Below are 24,081 nucleotides of genomic sequence, written 5' to 3' on the forward strand. Positions count from 1 at the left end.
AGGGAAACCCAATGGAACCACCTGTTGTTTACCGCCAACAACCCCCGAAAGCCGTCCGTAAACAAAGGTCCTGAACTTCCTTCCCATGTCCACACCCTCCTTCAGGGATTTAATTTCCGTGTGGCCGTTCCGGGGACACTAGTCACTATGGTAACCGGCGAGGGACAACAAAGGCGCTTTTCTTCACAGTACCTGTCAATTGCTGAATGCAAGAACGTTACGCTGCCGAAAAAGTGTCCTAATTACGTGAAATAAATGTATCAATTCCACCACAAAGATGTCCAATCGTTACAAATTCATCTACAACGCTTGTGGTAAGTGGCGGCGTGTGTGATACTTTGTGGGAAATAGCACTTTTATCATGCCAATCCCGTGTTGCTTTCCGCCTGCAGTTGAGTTCTTCGGTGTGACGACACTGGAGAACGGTGACGTCATTAACGAGTTCCTTGACAACGAGGATGTTACCGTGCTGGCGGCCGTCACCGTGGATGGGGAGGTGCTGCTGCAGAACAGCGTCCCCGTGGAGAACCAGTACGGGTTGCTGTTTTACAAAATTCCCAACCTAGACTTTAGTGGTCACACTGGAGCGGCCAAAATTGGGCTGCTAACGTTGGAGGGTGGCCTGGCCAAGTCCATTTACAACTCGCTGCAGCGTGTCTTTTCGCCCTACATCCTCAAGAAGTTTGAATATCCGGCAGAGATACGGACGCTGCTGCAGAACCTGCACTCCAGCCTGGGACTTTCGCTGGGCCTGACCGAGTCGGGCATCCTTTCGCTGCACGATGAGGTTAGCTTTTGGATGCACAAAACGAAGATGCTGCCGACGAAAGCGGATCGGGAAGCGGCCCGATCGTTCGCCACTATTTTGGAACGCATAAGCGAACAGTTTGGGTACGAAGCGGAGAACTTTCCTGTGGACAAGAATTTTCATGAGCTTTTCATTTGATGTATTGAATTCCAGTGAAAGTGAGACGATGAGTTTGGGCAAGCTGGACGAAATGATCGATGTGTGTCAGTCGGCGTTGGACGAGATATGGCGCCTGCCACACCATTACCCACAGAATCGGATGTGTAGCATCTTCGATATGATCTGTAGGTTTGCATTTTTTGGTGGACTTGGCAAGAGCTTCCAACGATTGTGCTTTATATTTTCAGCCGTTCGTGTCGTTACCTCCTGCACGGAACATTTGACCGAGTTGGATATGTGGGACATTGGGACGGTTTCGCTGGACGATGCGATAGGTCACGTGAAGGAAACGCTCGAATCCTGGATACAAACTTTCGATTCCTTGACACGCCTGTTCTGGCCCAACTATGAGCCCCATCCCTGGTTGGGGGAACCGTATCGTTCGAAGCTGTTGACCAAATTTCAAACAAGATACAAAGAGGTACGTACAGTGAGAAGCGTTCTTAGATTGCTCCAGTAATGATGCGACGTATGGTTTATTTCCTACAGATTTTGGATATTCGCCACGTGAAGGATCTACTGTACGCATTGTTCTTTGAAAGTGAAAAATACTTCCCGTTGGCCAATGAAGTGGCATTACCTTTTCATGGTAACAAACCTTCCCAAACTTCCTATTAGAATCAATTAAAATTCCTGGATCTTCATTTCCAGGAATAAACATCTACGATCTTACCCCGCTCGGCAACAAGCGGTGGGAAACGGCAAAAGCGAAAATGGAGCACGCTCTCGCCAAGATAGACGAAAGTGCGGCCTTCATACTGCAGCAGAAGATACTGGAAACCGGTGGCAATCCCCGCTACACGGTGATGGTTTTTAATCGCTACAAAGAAATTCTAACCCGTCCCCTGATCCTGGAAACGCTCGCAGCCGAGCGCAATCAAGTGTTCCGCAGCATCGATACGATGATACGCGAGCTGCGCGAGCTGCTCACCACCACAAACTTCACCGAAAGCAACGTGACACCGATCGTGGCCGAAACGCGCTGCTACCGGGTGGTGGAGGATGAGCTGCAGCAGCTCGAATCGATCGTTGCGGCCCTGTGTCGCGATCGGGATGGGTACGCGGAAGCGCTGAAGCGCATCGGCGAGTTCAAGGAGGAAATGCGCGCCCTCGTCCGGGGTAACTTTGAAACGTGGACCGAAAACTCCATGATGGCCATACGCGATGGTGTGCTGAGGTAAGTAACACACCTTTTCTCTTTCTCATGGATTGATGGATAATCATTAATCAAAAAGCTTCCGCACCCTTTGAAATTTCTCCCCCAGCTTGCGAGAAAACCAACCGGTGGTCGTGTTCGACAAGTCGGACAATCAGCTCATGAAGGTTACGTTCGGGCCGAAACTGGTCACCTTCATCGATGAGGCGCGCCATTTGCAAAATCTCGGATTGAAACACACACCGGAGATTCAGCGCAATGTGTCGCATTCGATGCGGTTTGTGGCGCATGCCCGGCGGTTGCAGCAAGTGGCCACCTTTCACAACACGATCGGTGGCTTGATGGTGCCCTGCATCAGGCCGATCATGCTGAAGAATGCGATGGACTTTTCGAAGCTAGTCAAGAGCGAGTCGGTTTGCTGGAGTGAGGAAGAATCGGTCGAGCGGTACATCGACGCACTGCAGGAATCGGTCAAGCGGTTGCTGAAGGACAACAATCAGCTCACCGGACATCATGAGCAGGCACGGAAAGCGATCCTGAAGCTGATGGACACGGATCTCATCCGACAAGCGAATGTTTGGAAGGAGGAAATACGCAACCTACGGGAGATCGTTACGAGCATGGAGCGACAGGGATATGGCAATCTGAACCCCTTCAAGCTGCACTGGGACCACCAACTGTACAAGGTGCTCGAATACCAGTACATTGTAGGTCTGCTGGATGTGCATCAGAAGCTGCCGGAGATACACGTCGATCTGATCTTTCGCCAGCAGCGCATCCAGTTCCGCCCATCGCTGGAAGAGATTCGCTCCAAGTACTACTCGCAGGTACGCCGGTTCGTCGAAAAGCCGGTCAACTTTAAGGGCCTTTCCGAGCAGGGTGGCGCACTGTTCAAAACGATGATTGATCGCAACTATCAGCACTTCGGTGTGCTGTACGAGAAGGCGGAAATTGTGTTCCGGCAGCTGGTGGAGTTCCGGGACAGCTGGCTACCGTTTGTGGCGCTCGGGATGGTGGATCTGGAGCAGCTCTGCACGGTGCACTGTACGAGCTGGCAGCACTGGGATAACAATTTCCGTGCCTGTAAGCGGTTCAGCCAGCAGTTGGCACGGATACAGGAGCGCGAGAAGGAGATTGATTGTTTGGTGGTGAGCTATGCGCCGCTGTGCAGTGATATTGATGCGCTTAGTCGGCGTTACTGGGAAGCGTTGGCGGGGAGCTTGCGGACGTCGATTCTTGACAGCATTGCGGAAATACAGGAGTACCTGGCGTACTCGTTCGGTGTGCTGCAGAACATACCACAGGATGAGCTGGGCATTGCCGAATCGAGCGCAAAGTACGAGAAGATCGTTCACGAGCTGCCGAAGATGAGCGAGCTGATGAAGGCGCTGCAGGGGAAGGATTCTTGCTTGGCGGGATGGTGCAAGGAGCGAGTGTCGGCACTGGGCGGAATTTTGTTGCAGTGGAACCAGCTGCAGCCACTGATTGACAATCATCAGACGTTGCTGCAAGGCCGGTTGGACATTATTAAGGAGAATATATTGAGACAGATCAACGAGCTGAACGATGAGGCGGAAAAGTTCTCGATCCGGTGGGAGTCTACTATCAAAGATTTGGAGGTAAGATTAGTTGGTTAGTTTTTACGAACTAGGTGCTCCAATTTCCAATTCTTTCTGGTGCTCCAATAACTTACAGACAAACGAAACTGCTGACATGTCGCTATTCCGTGAGCGTCAAACACAATGGAAACAGATACTCACCAAACGGGAAACGCTCAAGTAAGTTCGGGAGTTGGGATATTGAAGATGTGTATTCTGATCATCCTCTTTTTTCGTGACAGTAAACAAACGGAAAAGTTCAACATAACCGTTCCCAAGGAGTTTAATGATATATTTGCTAAGCTGGAACAAGACATTACGGAGCAGGGCAAGAATTGGGACATTTTCAACGAATTCCTCAACGACTACGACACCGTCGCAAACGAAGAGTGGACAATTTATCGTCGACGACCCCATCTGTTGACGGATTTTATCGGTCGATGGGAAAAACCAACTGCTGGACAGGTGGCAGGTAGTGTGGCTAGTGCTCGCATTAACACAACTATAGAGCGCTACAAGGGTGCATTGCCGGTACTGACCACACTGCAATCGGACGCGCTAATCGAAAAGCATTGGGCCAAGCTATGCATGATGCTGTCGATCGATTCCAAATCCCAACACGACCTCTGCCTGGGTGATGTCCTGGGAGCAAGTGAAAAGTTGCAGGACCAAGCCTCCGAAATACAGGCGATTGTACGCGGTGCTGCCTCAGAGCACATCATCCGGCAGGCCATTGTGGAGTTGGAGCAGTGGAGTGCCACAGCCATGCTCAAACTGATCGACTATACTGACTCCAAGGGTGCTGCTCTAAAGCTGATCAAAGATTACGTTGAAACGCTGAACAAAATAGGCGACAATCAGTTCCTACTCCAGTCGGCCAAGAATTCGGCCTCGTTCGAGTCGTTCTCCGACCAGGCGGACGTGTGGGAGGAGAAGCTGAACAATCTCGACTACATCGTGACGCACTTGAACCAGATCCAGAAGCGCTGGATCTACTTGGAGCCGATCTTTGGCGTAGGGACGCTAAAGAAGGAGGAAGCCGTGTTTCGAAGCATCGACAAAAACTTTCGCTATATCATGAAGGAGATTACAGACGATCCGCGGGTTGTGTCGGTGAACAAGATCAACAATGTGCTGTCGATCATTGAAACGCTGCAGGGACAGATCGCACGCTGTCAGAATGCGCTGAGTGCGTACATCAAAGCGAAACGGAATGCATTTTCGCGGTTTTACTTCTTGTCGGACGATGATCTGCTGGAGCTGCTAGGACAGTCATCGAAGGAGAGCATCGTGCAGAAACATATCAGGAAACTGTTTCCCGGGATATACAGGTTGGTGCTGGATGAGAGCTCTTCAAGGGTGATTGGTTTCGCTAGCGAGGAAGGAGACGAACTGCGGCTGGAGGATTCAATCACGATCCAGGGAGTTCCCGTTGAGGATTGGTTGAACGTACTGGTGGAGAAAATCAAGGACACACTAAAGACACTCCTCGCGCAATGTCTACAGCTAACTGATTCGCTTGATTCTGCCACGATCGAACGCTACCCTATGCAGATCATTTGCCTGGCCAACTCGATCTCATTCACCAAACGCACCGAAAAGGCAATCATTGGAATGCAGCTAGCGAACCTCAAGCAGCACGTGCAGAACGAAATATCCAAGTACTCGACGATGCTACAGCAGTGCGAAAATCCACTCACAGGCATCAAGCTACGATCACTTCTAATAGATCTTGTGTACCAGCAGACCACGGTCGACTACCTCCTGGCGCACAATGTGACAAACGTGAGCGACTGGTATTGGCTGCAGCAGCTCAAGTTCTATGCTGATGGCAAAGCGAACGTTACCGTTCGTATGGTGTACGCTGAGTTCCGCTACTCATACGAGTTCTTGGGGAATTACGCAAAGCTGGTGTACACATCGCTCGCTCACAACTGTTACCTCATCCTGACGCAAGCAATGCAACTCGGACTGGGTGGCAACCCATTCGGACCTGCCGGTACAGGTAAGACAGAGTGTGTCAAATCACTCGGTGCCATGCTCGGCCGGTTGGTGCTGGTGTTTAACTGCGACGAAAACATCGATACGGCCGCCATGGCACTCATCCTTTCCGGGCTGGCACGGTGCGGTGCTTGGGGCTGTTTCGACGAGTTTAATCGACTTCAGGAAGCAACGCTATCCTCCATTTCGATGCTCATCCAACCCCTCCAACGTGCCCTGAAAGACAAGCAAGCGGAAGTGACAATGGGCGGTGAAACGCTCCCACTGGATCAACACTGTTGCGTGTTTGTGACGCTCAATCCGGCCGGGGAGGAGTACGGTGGTCGACAACAGCTCCCACTCAATCTTCAGGCACTGTTTCGTCCGATCGCTATGCAAGCTCCGAGGCCACAGCAAATCGCACGCGTCACACTGTTCGTTGAGGGTTTCAAGCATGCCGATCGCCTCGGAGCACAGATTGTGGAGTTGTTTGAGCTATCGCAGAAGATTCTCTCCCGCCAGCGGCACTACGATTGGGGACTGCGTGAGCTTAAAGCAGTACTGTTGGCCTGTGGTCGGGCATTGAAATCCATCGACGGGGAGTCACGCGAATATGCCCAAGAGGCAGCGGTAGTGGTGAACGTGATTCGAGCGAACCTTATGTGCCGACTTACAATATTCGACGCAAAACGGTTCGATGTGCTGCTCACCAACGTGTTCCCGGGCGTTCCGATTGAACCGAGCGCAAACGCGGAGTTGCGGGCGAGAATTCTGGACGCATTCTCGACACTCGGCCACCAGCAGAACGACCGGCAGGTGGAGAAGTGTCTGGAGCTTCAGGCTCAACTGCAAAAACGCATGGGAGTGGTCGTGATTGGACCGCCCCAATCAGGCAAAACGACCATCATCGCGCTGCTGAAGGAGGCACTGATTGCACAAGGACAGATCATACGCATCCACACGATCTCACCGAAGTCAATGAGCCGGGTGCAGCTGCTCGGACGGCTCGATCCGGACACACGCCAGTGGACGGACGGTGTACTGACTTCGATGGCGGTGGCAGTTAATGCGGAAAGTCGTAACGTTACCTCGTGGATCATCTGCGACGGTGATGTCGATCCGGAGTGGATCGAGGCACTCAACTCGGTGCTGGACGACAATCGTCTCCTAACACTACCCTCTGGCTGGCGCATCCAGTTCGGCAGTAACGTTAACTTCATCTTTGAAACGCACGATCTTTCGACGGCATCGCCAGCAACAATCTCTCGCGTGGGTATTATTAATCTGAACGCAGAAGATCTTCCTTATCAATTGATCGTATCAGGTTGGTTGGCAAGAAATCCACAGGGTGATCTCCTGAAGTCTTACTTCGATCAACATCTTTACCGTGCGATCGACTGGATTGAGGAGCATCGCGAACGACCGGCCGGTTACTCGTTGGTTAGTCTCGCCCAGTCAGTGCTTGTTGCGATCGAAGGCATTAAAAACACGGATCAGTTCTGTGCTGATCTACTTTGCGGCTTGAATGGTGTGCTCAGCATGTCCGCAAAGAATGCCCTCTCCAACCAGGTGTACGCTTGGGCAGATATTGCAATTACCGACAGTGCCGTGGCGGAGTATCACTATTACAACAGCTTCCGGGACATGATCGAGCTGTACAGTACGGATGACATAACGGGAGCGTCGATCGAAAATGGGACCTACGTCAACGTGCTCGTCCGAACTCCGCTGATGAAGCTGAACAGTGATTTGCTGAAGCATATCATCGCCTCGAAAGAACGTTACGTGGCGCTACTGGTCGGTCCGAGTGGTAATGGCAAGAGCCTGCTACTACAGACGATCGTGAGCGAGTTCAGTGGCTATCAGCTCGTTACGATCAACTGTAGCGCACAGCTAACCACTGCCAACATTCTCTACACGCTCAAGCAAAACTCACTGATCGTAACGACCGTTAAGGGAAAGGAATATCGTCCCAACTTTTCCCGCATCGTGCTGTACTTGAAGAATATCGATTTCTGCACGGTGGATGCGTGGGGTACCTGTGAAGTGGTGGAGTTGCTGTTGCAGCTTATCCATCGTCACGGGTTCTACTCCGATGGTGTGGAGTGGATAAGTGTGAGCGGTGTGCAAGTGTGTGCCTCGGTGACGGATCTTGAGAAGATCACACTCTCTCCAAGGTTCCTCTCGATCTGTCGTTTGGTGCGATTTGGACAACCAAACGAGCAGGATATGGAAAGCATCGTGCGAAGCATTCTACTCCCCGTTTATAATCAGCTGGTGAAAGGAACAACACGTCTAAAGCTACACGATCTAGTACGATCCATCATCAACGTGTACGTCAAGATCAATCAGCAATTTCCGCCCGGTGAGGCGACGCACTACCGCTTCACGCCGAAGCTTATCGAGAAGTGGATATCGGGTCTACTGTTCTACGCAGAGGAAAACTTTGGAAAAGCACTGCTCTACGAGTGCTGCCGCATCTTTCGCGACCGTTTAGTTACGGCGGAGGATAGGGAGCAGTTTGAGGACATTATTCGCGATGAGTTCCGCATGCTGGAACGGCTGGAGCAAGGTGAGCTGTTTGTTCCGAAAGAAGGTGCTCATCGAAGGGGCGATATGCAGATGATATCTGCCGAACAGTGGCATAGTATGGTCGATCATAGCATTACTATTTGTAGTAAGTATTTCGCTGGTGTTGTATTTCAAGAAAAGCTGTTATTATAATTATAATCGTCTCTTCTCTAGATGCTGAAAATGTTCTCATTGACGTACCGATGAGTGTCGCCTTTTGTGAAACGATCGCCTCAATAGCTCGAGCCTTATCACGCCCGTACGCGAACCTTGTCATGATTGGACGTGCAGGTTCTGGACGTCTCCAAGCGCTCTACACGGCCTGCACCATGCTCAATGTACGGGTAGCATTCCCTCAAATGTCACGCCACTATTCTATGGGCGAGTTTAACAACGATCTGAAGATCGTTATGCAAAACTGTGCACTGGAAAACGAACCCGTCGCCTTCTTCCTTCATCACGCCGTCGCCAACTATCTGCCCGATGCGATGAAAACTTGCGAAGCAATTCTAGCCGGTGGAGACCTGGCCGATTTCTTTGGTGATGATTTAGAGAACATTGCAGCTCCACTGAAGCCACAAGCTGCTCTAGAGTCGTTCCAGATGTCTCTCTCGGCTTATTTTATACAGCGGCTGCGATCAAACTTTCATCTGGTGGTGATCCTGGAGTCAGAGTCACCCACCGTCCGATCGCTGTTTGAAAGCTATCCAGCATTACACCAGAAATCTGAAATGGTTTGGATACTGTCGGAAGCCGTTTCCAGGGCGGACGATCTCCGTACCTATCTGACCACCATTGGAGGAGTCGGAGATACGGTGCAAAAGTCCCACCAAGAACCCAACTCACTTCTCACTCCTCTGCCCGTGTACTTTAACGATCTGATCGATGTAGACATCTCCAGCTGGAGCCGTTCCCCTCTACGGCGTATCCATTTAATCCGTTCCTATTTCCATCTGTACGGCCAGGAGAAGGCTAAAAAAGAACAGTACAAAGCAAAGATCCAGATCGGCGTGGACAAACTCTCAGAAACGCACCGAGTGGTGGAGCAGCTGAAAATCGTAGCCCAAGAAAAACAGCAAGCATTGGCAGAGAAGCGCAAACTTGCAAACCAATCGCTGGATATGATCTCCAACACGATGAGCTCGGCAAACGACAAGAAAACGGAACTGCTCGAGCTGCAGCGTCAGGCGCAAGAGAGCAGCGAAAAGCTGATTGAGCGAAAGCGTGCCATCGAGGAGGAACTCAGCCTGGTGGAGCCAACGTTGCGCGAGGCCAGCGCTGCTGTGGGTCAGATCAAAACAGAGGCCTTATCAGAAATACGTTCACTTCGAGCGCCGCCCGAGATTGTTCGCGACATACTGGAGGGTGTGCTGCGGCTGATGGGCATCCGGGATACGTCCTGGAATAGCATGAAAACGTTTCTGGCCAAGCGTGGGGTAAAGGAGGACATCCGGTCACTCGATCCGTCCCGCATCAGTCCGGAAAACTGCGCGTCCGTCGAGAAACTACTGCAGGCAAAGGCGGACTCATACGAACAGCGCAATGCCAAGCGTGCGTCGGCTGCGGCAGCTCCCCTTGCGGCGTGGGTCATAGCGAATGTAAAGTACGCGAAGGTGATGCAGAGCATTAAACCACTGGAGCGGGAGCAGAACCTGTTGAAAGAAAACCTAGACCAGGCCGAGGCGGACATGCAATCATTGTCCAGTGGGTTGGACAATGTGAACGATACCGTCCGCAGCTTGTCGGAGCAGTTGAACGTGTACACGCAAGAAGCAGCTATGCTAGAGATAAAGCTGGAGGAAGCAAAGTAGGGCGTGAACATTCGATTGAATCTTGCATGTTTTTATAGCCACACAAATCTTGTCGTTACAGAAACACACTCCATACGGCCGAAATACTGGTACAAAACCTCAACAGCGAGTACACCAGCTGGAGCAGGGAGCTGGATGACTTGAACGATGCGATCACTCACCTCGATGGGCGATGTTTTATGACTGCGCTGAACATAACTCAGCTTTCGCAGATGAGTCTCGAAGAGCGAAGGTAAGCCGTTCGAACTTAATTAAGATTTGACGTTGGAAATTTAACTTCCTGTTTCTTCCTTTAAGATCCTGCATGACAAAGCTATCCGACGTAACGAACCTGCCCCCGTTCAGCTTGGACCAGCAACTGATCACCAACCAGGACAAGATCATCTGGGAAAGCATGGGCCTAACGGCAGACCAGCAGTATCGCGAAAACGCAGCAATGCTAGTTAAATTCCTCTCCCTTTCCTACTTTTCCACCCCAACCCCACTACTAATTGATCCATCCGAGTACGGTCAGCAATGGCTAACGAACTATCTCACCTATTTGAACCGTACGTACGAGCTAACGAGCCAAGGAGCGGACCGGTTCGCCTACAGTCTAGAGCTGGCAGTACGTTTCGGCAAGGTGCTGATCGTAAAAAACGTTAACGCCATCCAGGCGCCACTGCTGTCACTGTTCTGCACGGCGGTACAGAGCCACTTCAATAAGAAGCTGCTCCATGTGGGCAACAAGACGGTGGATCTGCACGACGAGTTTAAGCTGATACTGATTACACAAAACGAAACGCTTGCGCTGGATGAAGAGCTGAGTGCACAGCTGATGACGCTCAGGTTTACCACCACGACCGCGGGGTTGACGGACGTGCTGACGTACAGATGGGTACAGACAAAGCAGCCTGAAATTGAGCACAAACGTACCGAGTTGCTACAGGAGGAGGGTAAGCTCATGAAGGAGAAGCTCAACCTGCAGGATAAACTACTGCAGGAGCTTTCCTCCGCTCAGGGCGATATTTTGAAGAATGAACCACTGCTGAATACTCTGAACAGCATTAAGGGCAGTGCGGCTGCGATTGAGAAGGCTCTGGAGGAGTTTACGCACGTTCGAGACACAATCATGGAGCACTACACGCAGCGAACGGCGCTGAGTGAGCTGGCCGCTACACTGTACATGGGACTACGCCGCTTCTATGCCATGAACGTTGGGAAGTATGTTTCAATATTTCTGAGCGTGATTGATAATGACAAGCATGCGGCACAGGACGAACTGTACAAGATCCTCGTACGGAGAGTGTTTTCGCTTCTGAGTCGAAGCATCCCCAAGGACGAACAGATCATTCTAGGGCTGAATGTGTGCAAGCAAGCCTTTCCGGAGTTGCTCCCCGAGCGGGAATGGGAGTCGTTTGTGCACAACTTCACCAACCTGGACGCATCATCCAACCACGATGGACAGAGTCCCCGATGGATAAGATCAGAGCTTGCTGGTAAAGTACTAGCCCTGCAAGCGTTACATCCAGACCTTTATGCTCGTCTTGAGCTAGAAAATGAACCAGCCTGGAGAAAGTACACCGAAGCGGACGAAGCCATCGCCCCTGTTTCGTTGACTGAGTTCCAGCAGATACTGATCGCGCAAGTACTGCGGCCCGATTTGCTTACCAAAACCATCCACCGATCCGTGCGCAATATGCTAGGCGTAAAGAGTCTGTACAGTACCCGTCCGTCAATAAAAAGTCTTGCGGAGGAGTCGACCCCAGCGGAACCTCTGCTACTGGTTACTGCCTCCGGGATGGATCCTTCGGAGGATCTCCGTGACCATGCCCGCCACTGTCCCGGCGTCGGTTTGACGAAGTACAGTGAGTTCTCGATCGGCAAGGGGCAGGAAATGGAAGCGCTCAAGATGGTGAAAGATGCAGCCAACACGGGTAGCTGGATCTGTATCAAAAACGTACATACAGTGCCACAGTTTCTGTCCACCACGTTGGATGATGCGCTGAAAACGATTTCCCTGGCAGATGGGTTCCGGCTTTGGTTAACATCGGAATCGGACCAACATATTGGTGAGACGTTCCAGAAAAAATGCAATAAGGTGTTGTATGAACCTCCCGCCGGACTGAAGTACAAGTTAAAGCTACTGCTCGAGCAGCACTCACAAAGTATCAGCACAAAGAAGCGAGACTATAAAACGATCAAGCTGTACGTCGGGCTTTTCCTGCTGCATTCTATTATCCAGGAGAGGCGATCGTATATTCCGCAGGGTGAGTAAGGTTGTATCTTAACATCTTAACTTGCTTTAATACTTCTCTCTCTCTCTCTCTCTCTGCAGGTTGGAGCAAACGGTATGACTTCTCCGATGCGGATCTTCGCACCGCCATGGACATGATACAGTACGTGGAAGCAGCCGGCACGGGAAGCACGCAAAAAATTCCCTGGCCATTGGTGCAAGGGCTAAGCGAGAAGCTTAGCTACGGCGGTAGAATAGACAATGATCAGGACTTCAACCGGTTGGAGTGTCTCATCAGAGAGTTCATTGATGAGAAGATCATGACCAGCCGCTGGCAGCCCATGTTCCTTAACATAACCGTGCCCAACTCCAACCATGTGGAGGTTAGTAACGTCTGTCACGTTGGCGTACAGTATTTTATTCAACGTATCTTTCCATTTAACAGGATTATGTGAAAGCTTTCGACCAACTCCCTGATACGGACAGCCCAACACTGTACGGCATACCGGCTTCAACGAACGCTTCTCGCGATCTCATCTTTTGCCGCAATACGTTGAAAATACTGCGCTCCCAGTACTTCTCCTCGGGCACCGTTCAAAACTATGACAAACGTTTACGACCCATCGTTAGCCTGTGGAACAAACTGCTGTCCACGACGAACAGCTCTTCCGCTAGCTTTATTGCCAAGCTGAACTCACTCATCGAGCGATCGCGGGACAGCACTGATCCTTGGATGATCTTTGTCGTTTCGGAGCTGACGGTGGCACGGAACCTGCACACTACCATCAACCACTGTTTCCAGGCACTGAAGATAGCGCTGAAAGATGCAGGTCTACTGAGCAGCAAGGATCGCTCACTGCTCACAACGATCTGCGACAATCAGGTGCCGATACAGTGGCGTCGCATATGGAGTGGACCAAAAACGGTTATCGAGTATCTGCGAGCGGTTTCTTTCAAAACTACCAATACAGAGCGTATGTATGGCTCGTTGCTGGAACGGCAGGCCGTGCAGCAGATCGATTTTAACCATCTGTTCAACGTGGAAGCCATGCTGACGGCATTGAAGCTGAGCAGATCGAAACAGTCCACCATTTCCACTACGGAGTTGCATTTATGTGCCACATTTGGGGCGGCTGGTGCCGCAAAGAAGGGAGTAATGGTGGCTTCACTGCTGGTGAGTTACTGTTTGAAATGTTTCTCGAATTGAATTGTTATCACTTTCTTCCCTCTAAACCATGTTTTAGATTGATGGTGGCACAATGAAGCAGAACAAACTGGCCATCCAACAGTCAGCCTTACAGCAAGGGCCCGACATCAACGCAACGGGTTCGTTTGAGCTGAATTATGTACCTCGTGGGTCGGCTACCGCTAGCAAAGGAGGTACGCGAGACGACCTACTATCCGTACCGCTGTACAACAACATTTCGCGCGATGTGCTGCTGTGTACGATCGGGATGGAAATTGCACCGGGATTTAGCAGCACGCAACTGATATCAGCTGGTATAGCTCTTATTGTCCCCGAAAACTATCAGTAGTAATGTTTAAGTTTAGAAATTGATTTAAAAAAGGGTTATTGAAGTTCACCAAAGACAGTTTTGTAGATGCAATGCAAGGGGAAAAGGTACAGAAGGTGATTGCACCGTGAGTTTTTCAAACAGTTTAGCAGTTAGTTTCAAACTTGATTCTTACAATATGTACACTTTTTATTGCCTAGTTTCGATACTCTTGTTCTTACCTACGGCAGTACGATTTCTTTTCCCGTTTCACAGTTTGACCGCACCAAGTAAAAATTAACTTTTCACATCCTCCACCCCGCTGGTCGTCGGGTTTGTTGTTGCGCCAGCTGTGGCACCTGCTGCACCTGGCCGATCGAGATTCCGAATCATGGCAGTGGCCGGACCTTGCAGTACCTTTCGCGATAGGCGCATGTACCCGGACACGGGATCACGGCCAAAGTATTTCACCTGAATTTCTGCACCCACCTGCAATCCAAGCGCTGAGGGATGAGCAATCTGAAATGAACAAAAAAAAAATAGAATTAAAAGAGTTGAAGGGATCATGCTGAAACGTTCGCAAGCTACCTTTCGTTGATCGAGCTGCGAGTTGTGCAGCAGTGTCGGTGGCATCGAAGGATACAGCGTCACCATCACACCCGTATCGCGCAGCTCCACTATCCGGGCCGTGTAGATGGCACCAAACTCCAGGTCCGGTATCTTTTCCGCCTTCAGCAGATTCTCCAGGTACTCCTTCGCCTCGTGCATGGCCGCTTCGGATGGGGCAAATATCCGGAAGCTCGTTTCATCGTCCGGAGTAAGCTGTACGCCGGTTTCGAGATACAACCTCCTAAGGTTTGTGCCACCCGGTCCGAGCAGTTTCGCCCGCTGATGTGCCTCGATCACCAGCCGATCCGTTACGGGCCAACAATCTTTCCGCACGGTGCGCGACGCACCGATCGTTTCGTCCATCAGGTCGAGTATTTTAAAGCGAGCTTCCATCGATTTCTGCAGCGCTTCCATCACCACCTTCAGCGGTATGCCGGGCACCTTTATATCCGCCTGTATCGCCGTCATGCCGCGCCTCGTACCCGCCACCTTCATGTCCATATCGCCCATGTAGTCCTCGATGCCGAGCAGATCGGTCAGTATGCAGTAGTCCTGCAGGTGTTTCGTGTCGTTGTTTTCGTACTTCGTTATCAACCCGATCGCTACACCGGCGGCCGCTTCCTGTACCGGCACGCCCGCATCCATCAGCGCCATCGAGCCGGCACACACGGTCGCCATCGAGCTGGACCCGTTCGATTCCAGCACCTCCGAGGTGAGCCGTACCGTGAACGGATGCTCGTTCGGGATGATCGGCACGAGCCCCTTCTCCGCCAGCGCACCGTGCCCAATCTCGCGGCGCCCGATCGGCCCAATCTTGCCCGTCTCACCCGTCGCGTACGGGGGGAACTCGTAGTGCAGGAAGAAGTTTTTCGACCGCATCCCACTGTCGAGCGAAGCGATCGGATCGAGCCGCAAAGCACTCTCGGGCGAATCGAGTGCGACGGTGCAGAATACTTGCGTCTGGCCGCGCTGAAACAGCGCCGACCCGTGCAGTGGTTTGTGCAGGTTGACCGAGCAGCTGATTTTGCGCAAATCGTCCAGCCCCCGCCCGTCGCAACGGCGCTTTTCCTCTAGCAGCATCTCGCGGAACACACCCTTCACGAACTTGTTGAACGTTTCCGAAATTACACCCGGGTCGGCGGCCGGGAAGCTCGACCACACTTTGTCGATCGTATCGGTGCGCGTTTTGCTGACCGCCTGGTCGCGGCTGAACTTGTCGTGCGAATAGTCACGGAAGATTTCCCTCAACCGCATCTCTGACATCGTTTGGACGGCGTTTTGAATCTCTTCGTCCACCGCCGGAAGTGGTTCCAGTGCTCGCTTGGGCTTGCCGTACATCTTTTGCAGCCGCTCGATGCCGTTGATGATAAGCTGAGCCTCCTTCGTGCCCTTCTTGATCGCCATTCGGAGTTCGTTTTCGTTCACCACGTTCCCTCGACCTTCCAGCATGACGACCAGATTCTGCCGGGTGGCCGTTACCACCAGATCCAGCGAGCTGAGCTGCATCTCTTTGCGGGTGGGGTTAATGATCGCTTCGTTGTCCACCAAACCGACACGAACGGCACCGACGGGACCGTTCCAGGGGATGTCGCTCAGCGCCAGCGCTGCCGACGCACCATTGATCGCCTGCACGTCCGGCGGGTTGGCCGAATCGATCGCAAGCATATTGCACACGATCTGTGTGTCGTAGCGAAACTCGGCGGGAAAGAGTGGCCGTATCGAGCGGTCCACTAGCCGAGCGGACAGGATTTCCTTTTCCGAGGGGCCAAGCTCACGGCGCAGAAAGTTGGTTGGGATGCGACCGGCGGCTGCCGACTTTTGCCGATAATCGACCACCAGCGGCAGGAAGGAGGCATTCTGTGATTTCTGTTTCGCCACCGCCGTCACCATAACGGCCGTATCGCCGATCGTTACGACTGAACATCCGTCCGCGAAGCGTGCATACTTCCCTGATGAGATCTTTAGTATTCTCCTGCAAAAAGTGATACGCCATTCGATTAACATGTTAGCTCAATTCCGTGCAAAATGCTGTGCTTACCCCGTGCTTAAAGCTACATCGACTTCGGGACTTTCGAGGGCGGACGTACTGAGCTGCCTCCTGGTGGCGCATCGCACGTGCGGCAGGATGTGAAACACTTTCCTTCGATACTGGCAAAGTTTTGCAATATTGTGTAACATTTTAATCGCTACCAGCAGCCAAACGAACGTGTATAAACAAACAAAATCCCGTAACGAAATTATCTGTGCGGCGCCGCACACGGTTTTGCGAAAGCCGGCGAGGAAGCTGTCAACACGCGGATGTAAATATTATTCTTTCAAACGTCTTACGGCATCCTCCTGTCAACGCGATCAGACGTTTGAAAATGGTATTGTGATTTTTTTTTTTAGGAGAAAATAATGATTAACAATTTGTATTTCCCAATTAAAAACATATTTATGCAATCATCCCGTTATAAATAGCAAAAAAAAATCCATTTTTATTTAATTTCTTTCCACTGTCAGCTCGTCAAACGTCACCAGAGCACGGTGACATTTTGACAGCTGGGAAAAGATTGCAGTTTTCTTCCCAACAAAAAAAAAACACAGCAGGGAAGGATTCCGAAACGAAAGAAGTGACTCGAGAGGCACCGTAAATTCGGTTTTTCGTCCCGAAAATGGCATCTCTAATCCTGGTCAATGGGGTGCAGCTGGCAAGTAAGTGCAGGGCGACGATGTTCCAACCGATCTGGCGGCGGGCTGGATCGATTCCGGGACACAATCCGTCGGTTTGTTATGTAATTTGTTTGATCAGGGTGGCTAACCGTATCTGCATCCTTTCACCGACACAGAACAACAAACCGGGCTGCTCGGTATCGTGTGCCTGAAGGCGAACTACAGCAGCGATGCACCACGCAAGTTGAAGACGACCAGCCTGGCGGCGATGAAGCGCGGCACGGGCGGCCGCTCGAGCTTCAACGGCATCGTCGCGACCGTGTTCGGCAGCACCGGGTTCCTCGGGCGCTATGTGTGCAACAAGCTGGGCAAAATTGGCAGTCAGGTCATCATCCCGTACCGGGCGGATCACTACGAGGCGATGCGGCTGAAGCTGGTCGGCGATCTCGGCCAGGTTCTGTTCCATCCGTACGATCTGCGCGACGAGGAAGCGATCTACAAGGCGGTGAAGTACTCGAACGTCGTCATCAATCTGGTCGGGCGCGACTGGGAGACGAAGAACTTCACGTTCAAGGATGTGCACGTGGACGGGGCCCGTCGGTTGGCCCGGATTGCGCGCGAAGCCGGCGTGGAGAAGTTTGTGCACGTGTCGAGCCTGAACGCGACGCCGAACCCGCAGCCGTTCTTCACCAAGGAGGGCAGCAAGTTCCTGGCGAGCAAGTACTACGGCGAGCTGGCGGTGCGGGAGGAGTTCCCCGATGCGATCGTGTTCCGCCCGTCGGACATCTACGGGCAGGAGGATCGGTTCCTGCGCTACTACGCGCACATCTGGCGCCGGCAGTTCCGCGCGATGCCGCTGTGGTACAAGGGCGAGCGCACGATCAAGCAGCCGGTGTACTGTTCCGATCTGGCGCAGGGTATCGTGAACGCGATCAAGGACTCGGACAGCCAGGGCCAGACGTACCAGGCGGTGGGGCCGCGCCGCTACAAGCTGTCCGCGCTGGTCGACTGGTTCCACCAGGTAATGCGCAAGGACGAGAAGTGGTGGGGATACTATCGGTACGATCTGCGCTACGATCCGACCTTCCGCATGAAGGTGCTGCTGACCGAGCTGGTGTCGCCGTCGTTCCCGATCGGCGACGTGCACACGGAGCGGGTCGAGCGGGAGTACGTGAGCGATGAGGTGGAGAAGGGCGTACCGACGCTGGAAGATTTGGGCGTTAATCTGACGTACATGGAGGATCAGGTAAATGTGGTTTAAGTGGAAATTGAGTTAAAGAGCAATATTTACAGCCTTTTTGTTTCCTATGCTCGTTTTTTAGGTTCCGTGGGAACTGAGACCGTACCGTGCCGCCCTGTACTACGACGCTGAGCTGGATGAGTTCGAAAAGCCCACGCCACCACAGTACATCCAGTAGTAAGAGAAAGCCTTTGCTTCCTCTCTCTCTCCCTCCTTCTCGTCCCGGCGCTGCCCGGAAAAACGAACGATCCGAGCGCGTTTGTGCTTAGTTGTAGAGCGAGCGAACTTGTGCGCGAGCTGTGGTGCGAATTGGAGACCTTCGCCTTACCACAAGTGTAAAAAAATCGTTAAAAAAACTAATTCAAAAATAAAGTAACAAAAAAATATATCGCCCGATAAAAATAAAAACCCACTGCCTTGAAGCGTTCCTCTTAGCGTCGTCACGTAAGTTATAAGATATTGGTTTTTTATTATTGGCTGAAGTTGGCTGGAGATCCATGGTTCGATATAAATACAACAGTCTCTACAAACAACATTCAGGAGTTACGAAACAGTAGTAAACAACTAAAACGAGAACCCGATGGGCCCGGAAACACAACTGCAAAGATAAACAACATCGAATGGTCAGCGTTGGCATATAATAGTATTAGTAATAGTAGTAGTAATAGTAGCGGAAATGCGCTCGTGATGTCAATGTGGAATAAGGATATCCGAAATATCCCGCGGGAAGGTATGGTGCAGTTGCTTGAGCAGCAATGTTAACGTTTAATGCGCGCCGTATACCTTCTTCTACTGCTTCAATATTGATCGCAACGTTTGATTGTTTTTCGTCATTCTTTGCCCTTTACTTTGGATTGCTTTTACACAAGCGATCGATTAAAACGTTTCCCCCTCTTTTTGCGCGACGGAAGCAGTTACATATTTAAAATTATCAATTCATAATGGCTTTTGTCTCCGTTATGCTTGGGGCACGACACACACACACACACGCACGAGTCAATAAAATACCGGCAAACAATACTACGAAAAACGGAACGGAACGTAACGTGGGGGGGGGGAGGACCATTAACTCTACGCGTAAATCTATTTAAACCGGTAACCCGATTTTCGAATGTTAGTTTTGGCAATGGACGCGGGGCGACAATGCGCCGGTACGCGTTCGGCGGGATCGCAGGTGCCTGTGCCTTGTCCGCGTGCCGGGTGCGGCGATTAATGGGTTTGAGCTAAATAGTGTGTTTTTTTTGGCATCACATCATAGCCGTACGCTCACGCTAGCGTCCTTTTGTCAGCCCCGAGGACGAACAATTGCTGCCTTGTTTGCACTTGAAACCGTTTGAACCGGCAAAAATATGCTGCAAACAACTAGGGGAGGGGGAAGGTGTGCAAAAACGGGTCCCTTACGGCGGTTTTCCGGCATCTATGTCTTTCGCTTATGATCCCGCTGCTGCTCCGGTATTTCCTCCTGCAGCTCCATTATGTGATCGACGGCGTGCGGCTTCCCGTCCTCGCCGATCTTGCACGGCTGTATTAACCCCTGCCGCTGCAGCTTATCCATCAGCTTCACCAGCTCCATCGCTTCGTACTCTTTCTGTTCCTCCGACATACCCTCCAGTGGGTTCGGTTTCGGTGGCTCGTAGCACCCAATCACCGGATTGATCGCGTGCTGTATCTGTTTGTACTCCTCCGTATCGCTATCCTCGCTGTCCGACGAGTACTGCTCGCCACCGTTGCCGGTGCGACCACCCAGCAGTCCCCGGTTAGCAAACAGACCCGCCGCATTACCGTACCCCGTGTACTTTATCATCCGGCCGACGTTCTCCTTGCACAGCACAAACAGCAACTCCGCCGACAGGTCAGCGATCTGGGTGCAGGGGCTAGTCAGCAGGGAGCAGAGATGGTTGCGCAGCTCTTTGCCCACCTCCGGCCGGTCGCGCACATCACGTAACGGTGGCAGAATGATCGACCTTACGTACCGGCGATGAACGCCATCGGCCCGTACCGCCTTGATCAGCACGGTCAGTATGGGCGACAGCAGCTCGTACTGGTCCGATTTCTTTTCCGCCTTCTGGAAGTTTTTGCGCAGAAACTCTACCAGCACGTGCAGCACGTACACGTTGTTGGCCTCGAACGGGACGACGGTGGATGCGTCGGGTCCATCACTGCCGGGGGTGGAAGCGCTGTCGAGCTTGGAGTGCAGCGACGATACCAGCTCGACGTAGCAGCTTACCGGGACGCTCGTGAGCAGGTTGACGATGTTGGAGTGTAGCAGCACAATCTTGTCCCTGTTCAGCGTGCGGTAGAAGAATAGATCGTGCAGTACGGTCACGAGCCGATGGAACTGCGTCGCTTCCTCCTCCTCCGGGACGAGATTGTCCGTCGAGCGTACTGTTAGGTTGAACAGCACCTTCAGCACCTCGTTGATTAGATCAAGATCTTTGTCCTAAAATGTGATTTAGGTAACGGAAATAGATCAAAAATCGTCGTCACAATAAATCACCGGGTAATATTTACGCTGAATTCCTTAAATATTGCCGCCTGACTCATGAACAGATCCAGCGTTTCCACCAGATACACCAGCCCGTGCAGCTGATCGCGTACTTTGGCCCGAATATCACAATTGATCGCTGTCAGCAGAAACAGTAGCTTCATGTCGAAATACTTGATATCGTACCCGTACGGTGCTTCCCTAAAAAGTATTTAAATTAATTAAACTTCCTCCATTACACCTTTCATTGCATTCGTACGCACTTGTACATCTTGACGCGCCGGATGATGCCCTCGGTGGATGCATTGGTGAGACACATTTCCTGGCACTTGGTGCTTTGGAATATCATATTGCTGAGACATTTGAGGGCTTCCACCTGTACCTCCTCGCTGGCCGGCGCGTCACACCCTTCCGGCGTCCCGATGCCGGCCAGCTGCAGCAGCCCATCCAGCTGCTCCCCGCTAACCGTCTCGTTCAGGTAGGTTTTGTCGCGGGCCAGCACTTTGATTGCCATCAAACAGTCCACCCGGTGGGGCATGGCTGGGTCCGCCAGGTACTCGAACAGCTTGTTCCAGATCACCACCCACTGGCCCGTGCTGGTGAAGTGCATAAAGTTAAACACCTGGGAATTCTGTAAGACCCACGAGAGGGAAGGGAAGCATTAACGTTAGTACCGATTACGTCGCCCACAGCGTCCAGGGGGAATTGCGTGCAATGTGGCCGGGGATGACCTACCTGTTTGTTGAATTTCACCAGTGCTTCCTTCACCCGCCCGTAGTCACCGCTCAGCAGGCAGCTTAAGCTTTCCGCATCCATCGCTATTGCTTGTTGCACACGCGCACGCACTATTCTAAGTTAACTTACGACCACGTCCTGCTCGAGCCACGGTCCGTACCGGTTTGAAATGGTTAAATTGGATTATATCTACACGACGATTCCGAGGGTGCAGTACAATTTTGGGGGTGCTGAACAAATCGATCGCAATCAAAACAAAAAAGCAAAACAATCTACAACGGGCTGTCAAAACCAGTGTGGCCAGATTATTTTGGCGGTTTTCGGTAGGCGCATCAAAATTTTATCGGTAGTTTTCGGTAGGTTAAAACTCGAAACTTAACTGAGTTAAAAGAAGTGAAAGCGAAAGAAGTGTTAATCTAATGCGCAAAATGAAAGTTCCATTTCACGAGAATATGCATCCTTTATCTAGGATATGGATTAGATTTGGTTCAGCGGTTACACAAATGAAGGACTTTCTGAAGTGTCGATCTGAAAATTGTACTAGGAATTCTAAGCCAAATAGGGACTTATATGCACATTTTCTTTTCAATGGTGGCAACCCAAGTGCCACAAATCCACTAAACGACCACTAAACGGCTTCTAAACGACTCAAGTTCTCTACCTAAACGGAATATAGAAAGACTTCGTTTAGCAGACGGCAAACGACTCATGCATCCTAAAAATAGCAAAAAAGCTGGTGGCGCTCTCTGTTGGTGGGATACCCCAACCAGTTGAGCTTCATCGCTTGGAGGAGAGCTTTCTCATTTCCTCTGTACTGTTGTATGGTTTCGCTTTGAAGTTATGCATCGCTAGAACTAGAACGGCGATACGATTGTTTAAATACTAAACTCCAACGGAAACCACCAACACTGAAGTAAGTGAGATTTAACCCAAATAGCCAGAATTGCTTAAGCAGCTCATTTTGGCACGCTAAAGATCGCTGCTCTAATTCGCCTTTTTCAGTAGATAAACAGCATCAAAGTTCCAGGCGGTCCTTCTAAATAGCGCCTAAGCAGCTTCCTTAAGCTACGGTGCCGGAGATTATTTTTCTTTGTGTTTTATTTTCAAGCAAGCGTCATCGATGAAATAAACAACAGAATTTGTTTTGTTTGTATACATGTGTATATTTTTCAATCCTTAATATTCATAAATTACACGAAACGTATCACAATTTACTGTACAATAACAATAACTTCCTTCAAAATCCCTTCTTCAAAGAACTAATCTAACTTGTACAGCAGCAATGAGATGATTGGCGGCGTCTGTCTTTGACATTTTGACAAGACCCACCTTGTACCGATGTCATGCATTAAAAAGCTATAAAGTTCCACCAAGTTCGGGACACGTTCTTAACAAGCCTTAAAGTTCCATCATTAACCCTACACATAGTGTTAATCAGCCGCAAAGTTCCAAAGAGTACCATGTGCCTGTTAAAAAGCTCCATAGTTCCGCAAAGTACCGTCTATCTCTTAATCAGCCACAAAGTACGACATCGGAACGATTTTTCGTTAAACAGCCCTAAATCAGCTATAAAGTACGAGCTGGCTATTTGGGAATTAATGGTCGTTGGTGTTGATACCCACGTATCTGACCACACGACCATTCATATAGATTTTTGCTCGGAAAGTTAGAAGGCTAAATAGGTCATGATAAGATGAAACTTGTCGAAACACATTGCAAGAACAGGACAGCAATATAATGATGAGTTGTAATACGCCATCTATTGAGCAAACCAATGAAGCTGTGGAGCTTTCATTTTTTTTTCTATGGATATTCCATTTTCCAGTCGTTTAAGCTTAATCTGTGGCGGTTGGGAAATGATGTGAAAAGTGGAGCAAATATTCTTCGTTGGAAGTTGGGGAGAAAAACAAAAAGGGGTTTTAGCAGTTACTCCTCTGTGTCAGTGTAGTGAGCGAATCATTATAAAGATGGCGCTAGTGTTTAACGTATTTTCATTTGAAATAAGGAGATAACTTTTGAAGCTCATTTTGTTTGAAGTCATGTCGGTTTGTGACAGCATCCTAATTGCCACAGATTAAGCTTAAACAACTGAAAAATCAAATCTCTGTGATTTTCGGTAGGATAATTTGAATATCTGTAGTTTTAGGGCGGTCATCTGTGAATCGGTAGGCATATAAAAAGGAATACAGAATAATCGGTATTTCTGGTCACTCTGGTCGAAACAATGTCAGTCGCGGGAGAAAGTAGTCAAATGTCAAACCTCTGGTCAGGGGTGGCGAACATCACCAAGGAGTAAGTGGGGAATTAATAAAATGCTTTATCGGTAAAAATATGAGCCAAAATTGTAAAACAAGTTAAAACGGGGGATGCTTTAATGTATGCCAACCACAATCTAGCTTTTTGAGTCAATTTTTAGGAAATGTACATTGCAAGACAAATTTCGACTGTTGATGCAGGGGTCGTGTACCATTTATGGAGGGGGAGTTTGGCCAAACATGTTTTTTTAAAGGAATAAATTTAAATTAAGTTTACTTTCTACTGTACGACTACTTTCAATACTCAGAATGAC

At 50.5% G+C, this 24,081-nt stretch overlaps 4 protein-coding genes across 4 annotated transcripts; 2 read left to right on the plus strand and 2 right to left on the minus strand.

Annotated features, from left to right (window-relative positions):
• The first annotated feature begins 9 nt into the window (after positions 1-9).
• Positions 10-14,108, plus strand: LOC1278872 (cytoplasmic dynein 2 heavy chain 1). Its single transcript, XM_061660251.1, has 15 exons — positions 10-314; positions 393-891; positions 962-1,092; positions 1,156-1,388; positions 1,457-1,556; positions 1,619-2,144; positions 2,233-3,742; positions 3,819-3,901; positions 3,964-8,378; positions 8,447-10,079; positions 10,145-10,315; positions 10,381-12,332; positions 12,401-12,681; positions 12,744-13,472; positions 13,543-14,108. Exons 1-15 carry the CDS (start codon positions 278-280, stop codon positions 13,831-13,833), a joined length of 12,591 nt encoding a protein of 4,196 aa, XP_061516235.1. The 5' UTR covers positions 10-277; the 3' UTR covers positions 13,834-14,108.
• LOC1278871 (polyribonucleotide nucleotidyltransferase 1, mitochondrial) lies at positions 13,969-16,697 on the minus strand. Its single transcript, XM_318517.4, has 3 exons — positions 16,439-16,697; positions 14,380-16,372; positions 13,969-14,310 (listed from the first exon to the last, which is right to left on the minus strand). Exons 1-3 carry the CDS (start codon positions 16,576-16,578, stop codon positions 14,089-14,091), a joined length of 2,355 nt encoding a protein of 784 aa, XP_318517.4. The 5' UTR covers positions 16,579-16,697; the 3' UTR covers positions 13,969-14,088.
• Positions 16,698-16,744: 47 nt separating this feature from the next.
• LOC1278870 (NADH dehydrogenase [ubiquinone] 1 alpha subcomplex subunit 9, mitochondrial) lies at positions 16,745-18,700 on the plus strand. Its single transcript, XM_061660253.1, has 3 exons — positions 16,745-17,094; positions 17,229-18,298; positions 18,375-18,700. Exons 1-3 carry the CDS (start codon positions 17,055-17,057, stop codon positions 18,468-18,470), a joined length of 1,206 nt encoding a protein of 401 aa, XP_061516237.1. The 5' UTR covers positions 16,745-17,054; the 3' UTR covers positions 18,471-18,700.
• Positions 18,701-18,737: 37 nt separating this feature from the next.
• LOC1278869 (synembryn) lies at positions 18,738-21,805 on the minus strand. Its single transcript, XM_061660252.1, has 4 exons — positions 21,513-21,805; positions 21,041-21,408; positions 20,804-20,978; positions 18,738-20,732 (listed from the first exon to the last, which is right to left on the minus strand). Exons 1-4 carry the CDS (start codon positions 21,591-21,593, stop codon positions 19,710-19,712), a joined length of 1,647 nt encoding a protein of 548 aa, XP_061516236.1. The 5' UTR covers positions 21,594-21,805; the 3' UTR covers positions 18,738-19,709.
• Positions 21,806-24,081: the final 2,276 nt, after the last annotated feature.

Source organism: Anopheles gambiae, chromosome 3 (genome assembly GCF_943734735.2).
Source record: "Anopheles gambiae chromosome 3, idAnoGambNW_F1_1, whole genome shotgun sequence".
Lineage (NCBI taxonomy): Eukaryota > Metazoa > Arthropoda > Insecta > Diptera > Culicidae > Anopheles > Anopheles gambiae.

What these genes read in the sequence shown, in the direction of transcription:
- LOC1278871 (XM_318517.4), bottom strand. Translation starts at nt 16,578, where the DNA reads ATGTTACACAATATTGCAAAACTTTGCCAGTATCGAAGGAAAGTGTTT. An exon ending in GATGTAGCTTTAAGCACGGG is followed by an intron (nt 16,373 to 16,438) that starts GTAAGCACAGCA and finishes CACTTTTTGCAG; the next exon opens with GAGAATACTAAAGATCTCAT. An exon ending in CGCAGCTCGATCAACGAAAG is followed by an intron (nt 14,311 to 14,379) that starts GTAGCTTGCGAA and finishes TGTTCATTTCAG; the next exon opens with ATTGCTCATCCCTCAGCGCT.
- LOC1278872 (XM_061660251.1), top strand. Translation starts at nt 278, where the DNA reads ATGTCCAATCGTTACAAATTCATCTACAACGCTTGTG. An exon ending in AGTGGCATTACCTTTTCATG is followed by an intron (nt 1,557 to 1,618) that starts GTAACAAACCTT and finishes CTTCATTTCCAG; the next exon opens with GAATAAACATCTACGATCTT. An exon ending in ATAAAGCTGGAGGAAGCAAA is followed by an intron (nt 10,080 to 10,144) that starts GTAGGGCGTGAA and finishes TTGTCGTTACAG; the next exon opens with AAACACACTCCATACGGCCG.
- LOC1278870 (XM_061660253.1), top strand. Translation starts at nt 17,055, where the DNA reads ATGGCATCTCTAATCCTGGTCAATGGGGTGCAGCTGGCAA. An exon ending in CAATGGGGTGCAGCTGGCAA is followed by an intron (nt 17,095 to 17,228) that starts GTAAGTGCAGGG and finishes TCACCGACACAG; the next exon opens with AACAACAAACCGGGCTGCTC. An exon ending in TGACGTACATGGAGGATCAG is followed by an intron (nt 18,299 to 18,374) that starts GTAAATGTGGTT and finishes CTCGTTTTTTAG; the next exon opens with GTTCCGTGGGAACTGAGACC.
- LOC1278869 (XM_061660252.1), bottom strand. Translation starts at nt 21,593, where the DNA reads ATGGATGCGGAAAGCTTAAGCTGCCTGCTGAGCGGTGACTACGGGCGG. An exon ending in TGGTGAAATTCAACAAACAG is followed by an intron (nt 21,409 to 21,512) that starts GTAGGTCATCCC and finishes TGGGTCTTACAG; the next exon opens with AATTCCCAGGTGTTTAACTT. An exon ending in CAATATTTAAGGAATTCAGC is followed by an intron (nt 20,733 to 20,803) that starts GTAAATATTACC and finishes ATCACATTTTAG; the next exon opens with GACAAAGATCTTGATCTAAT.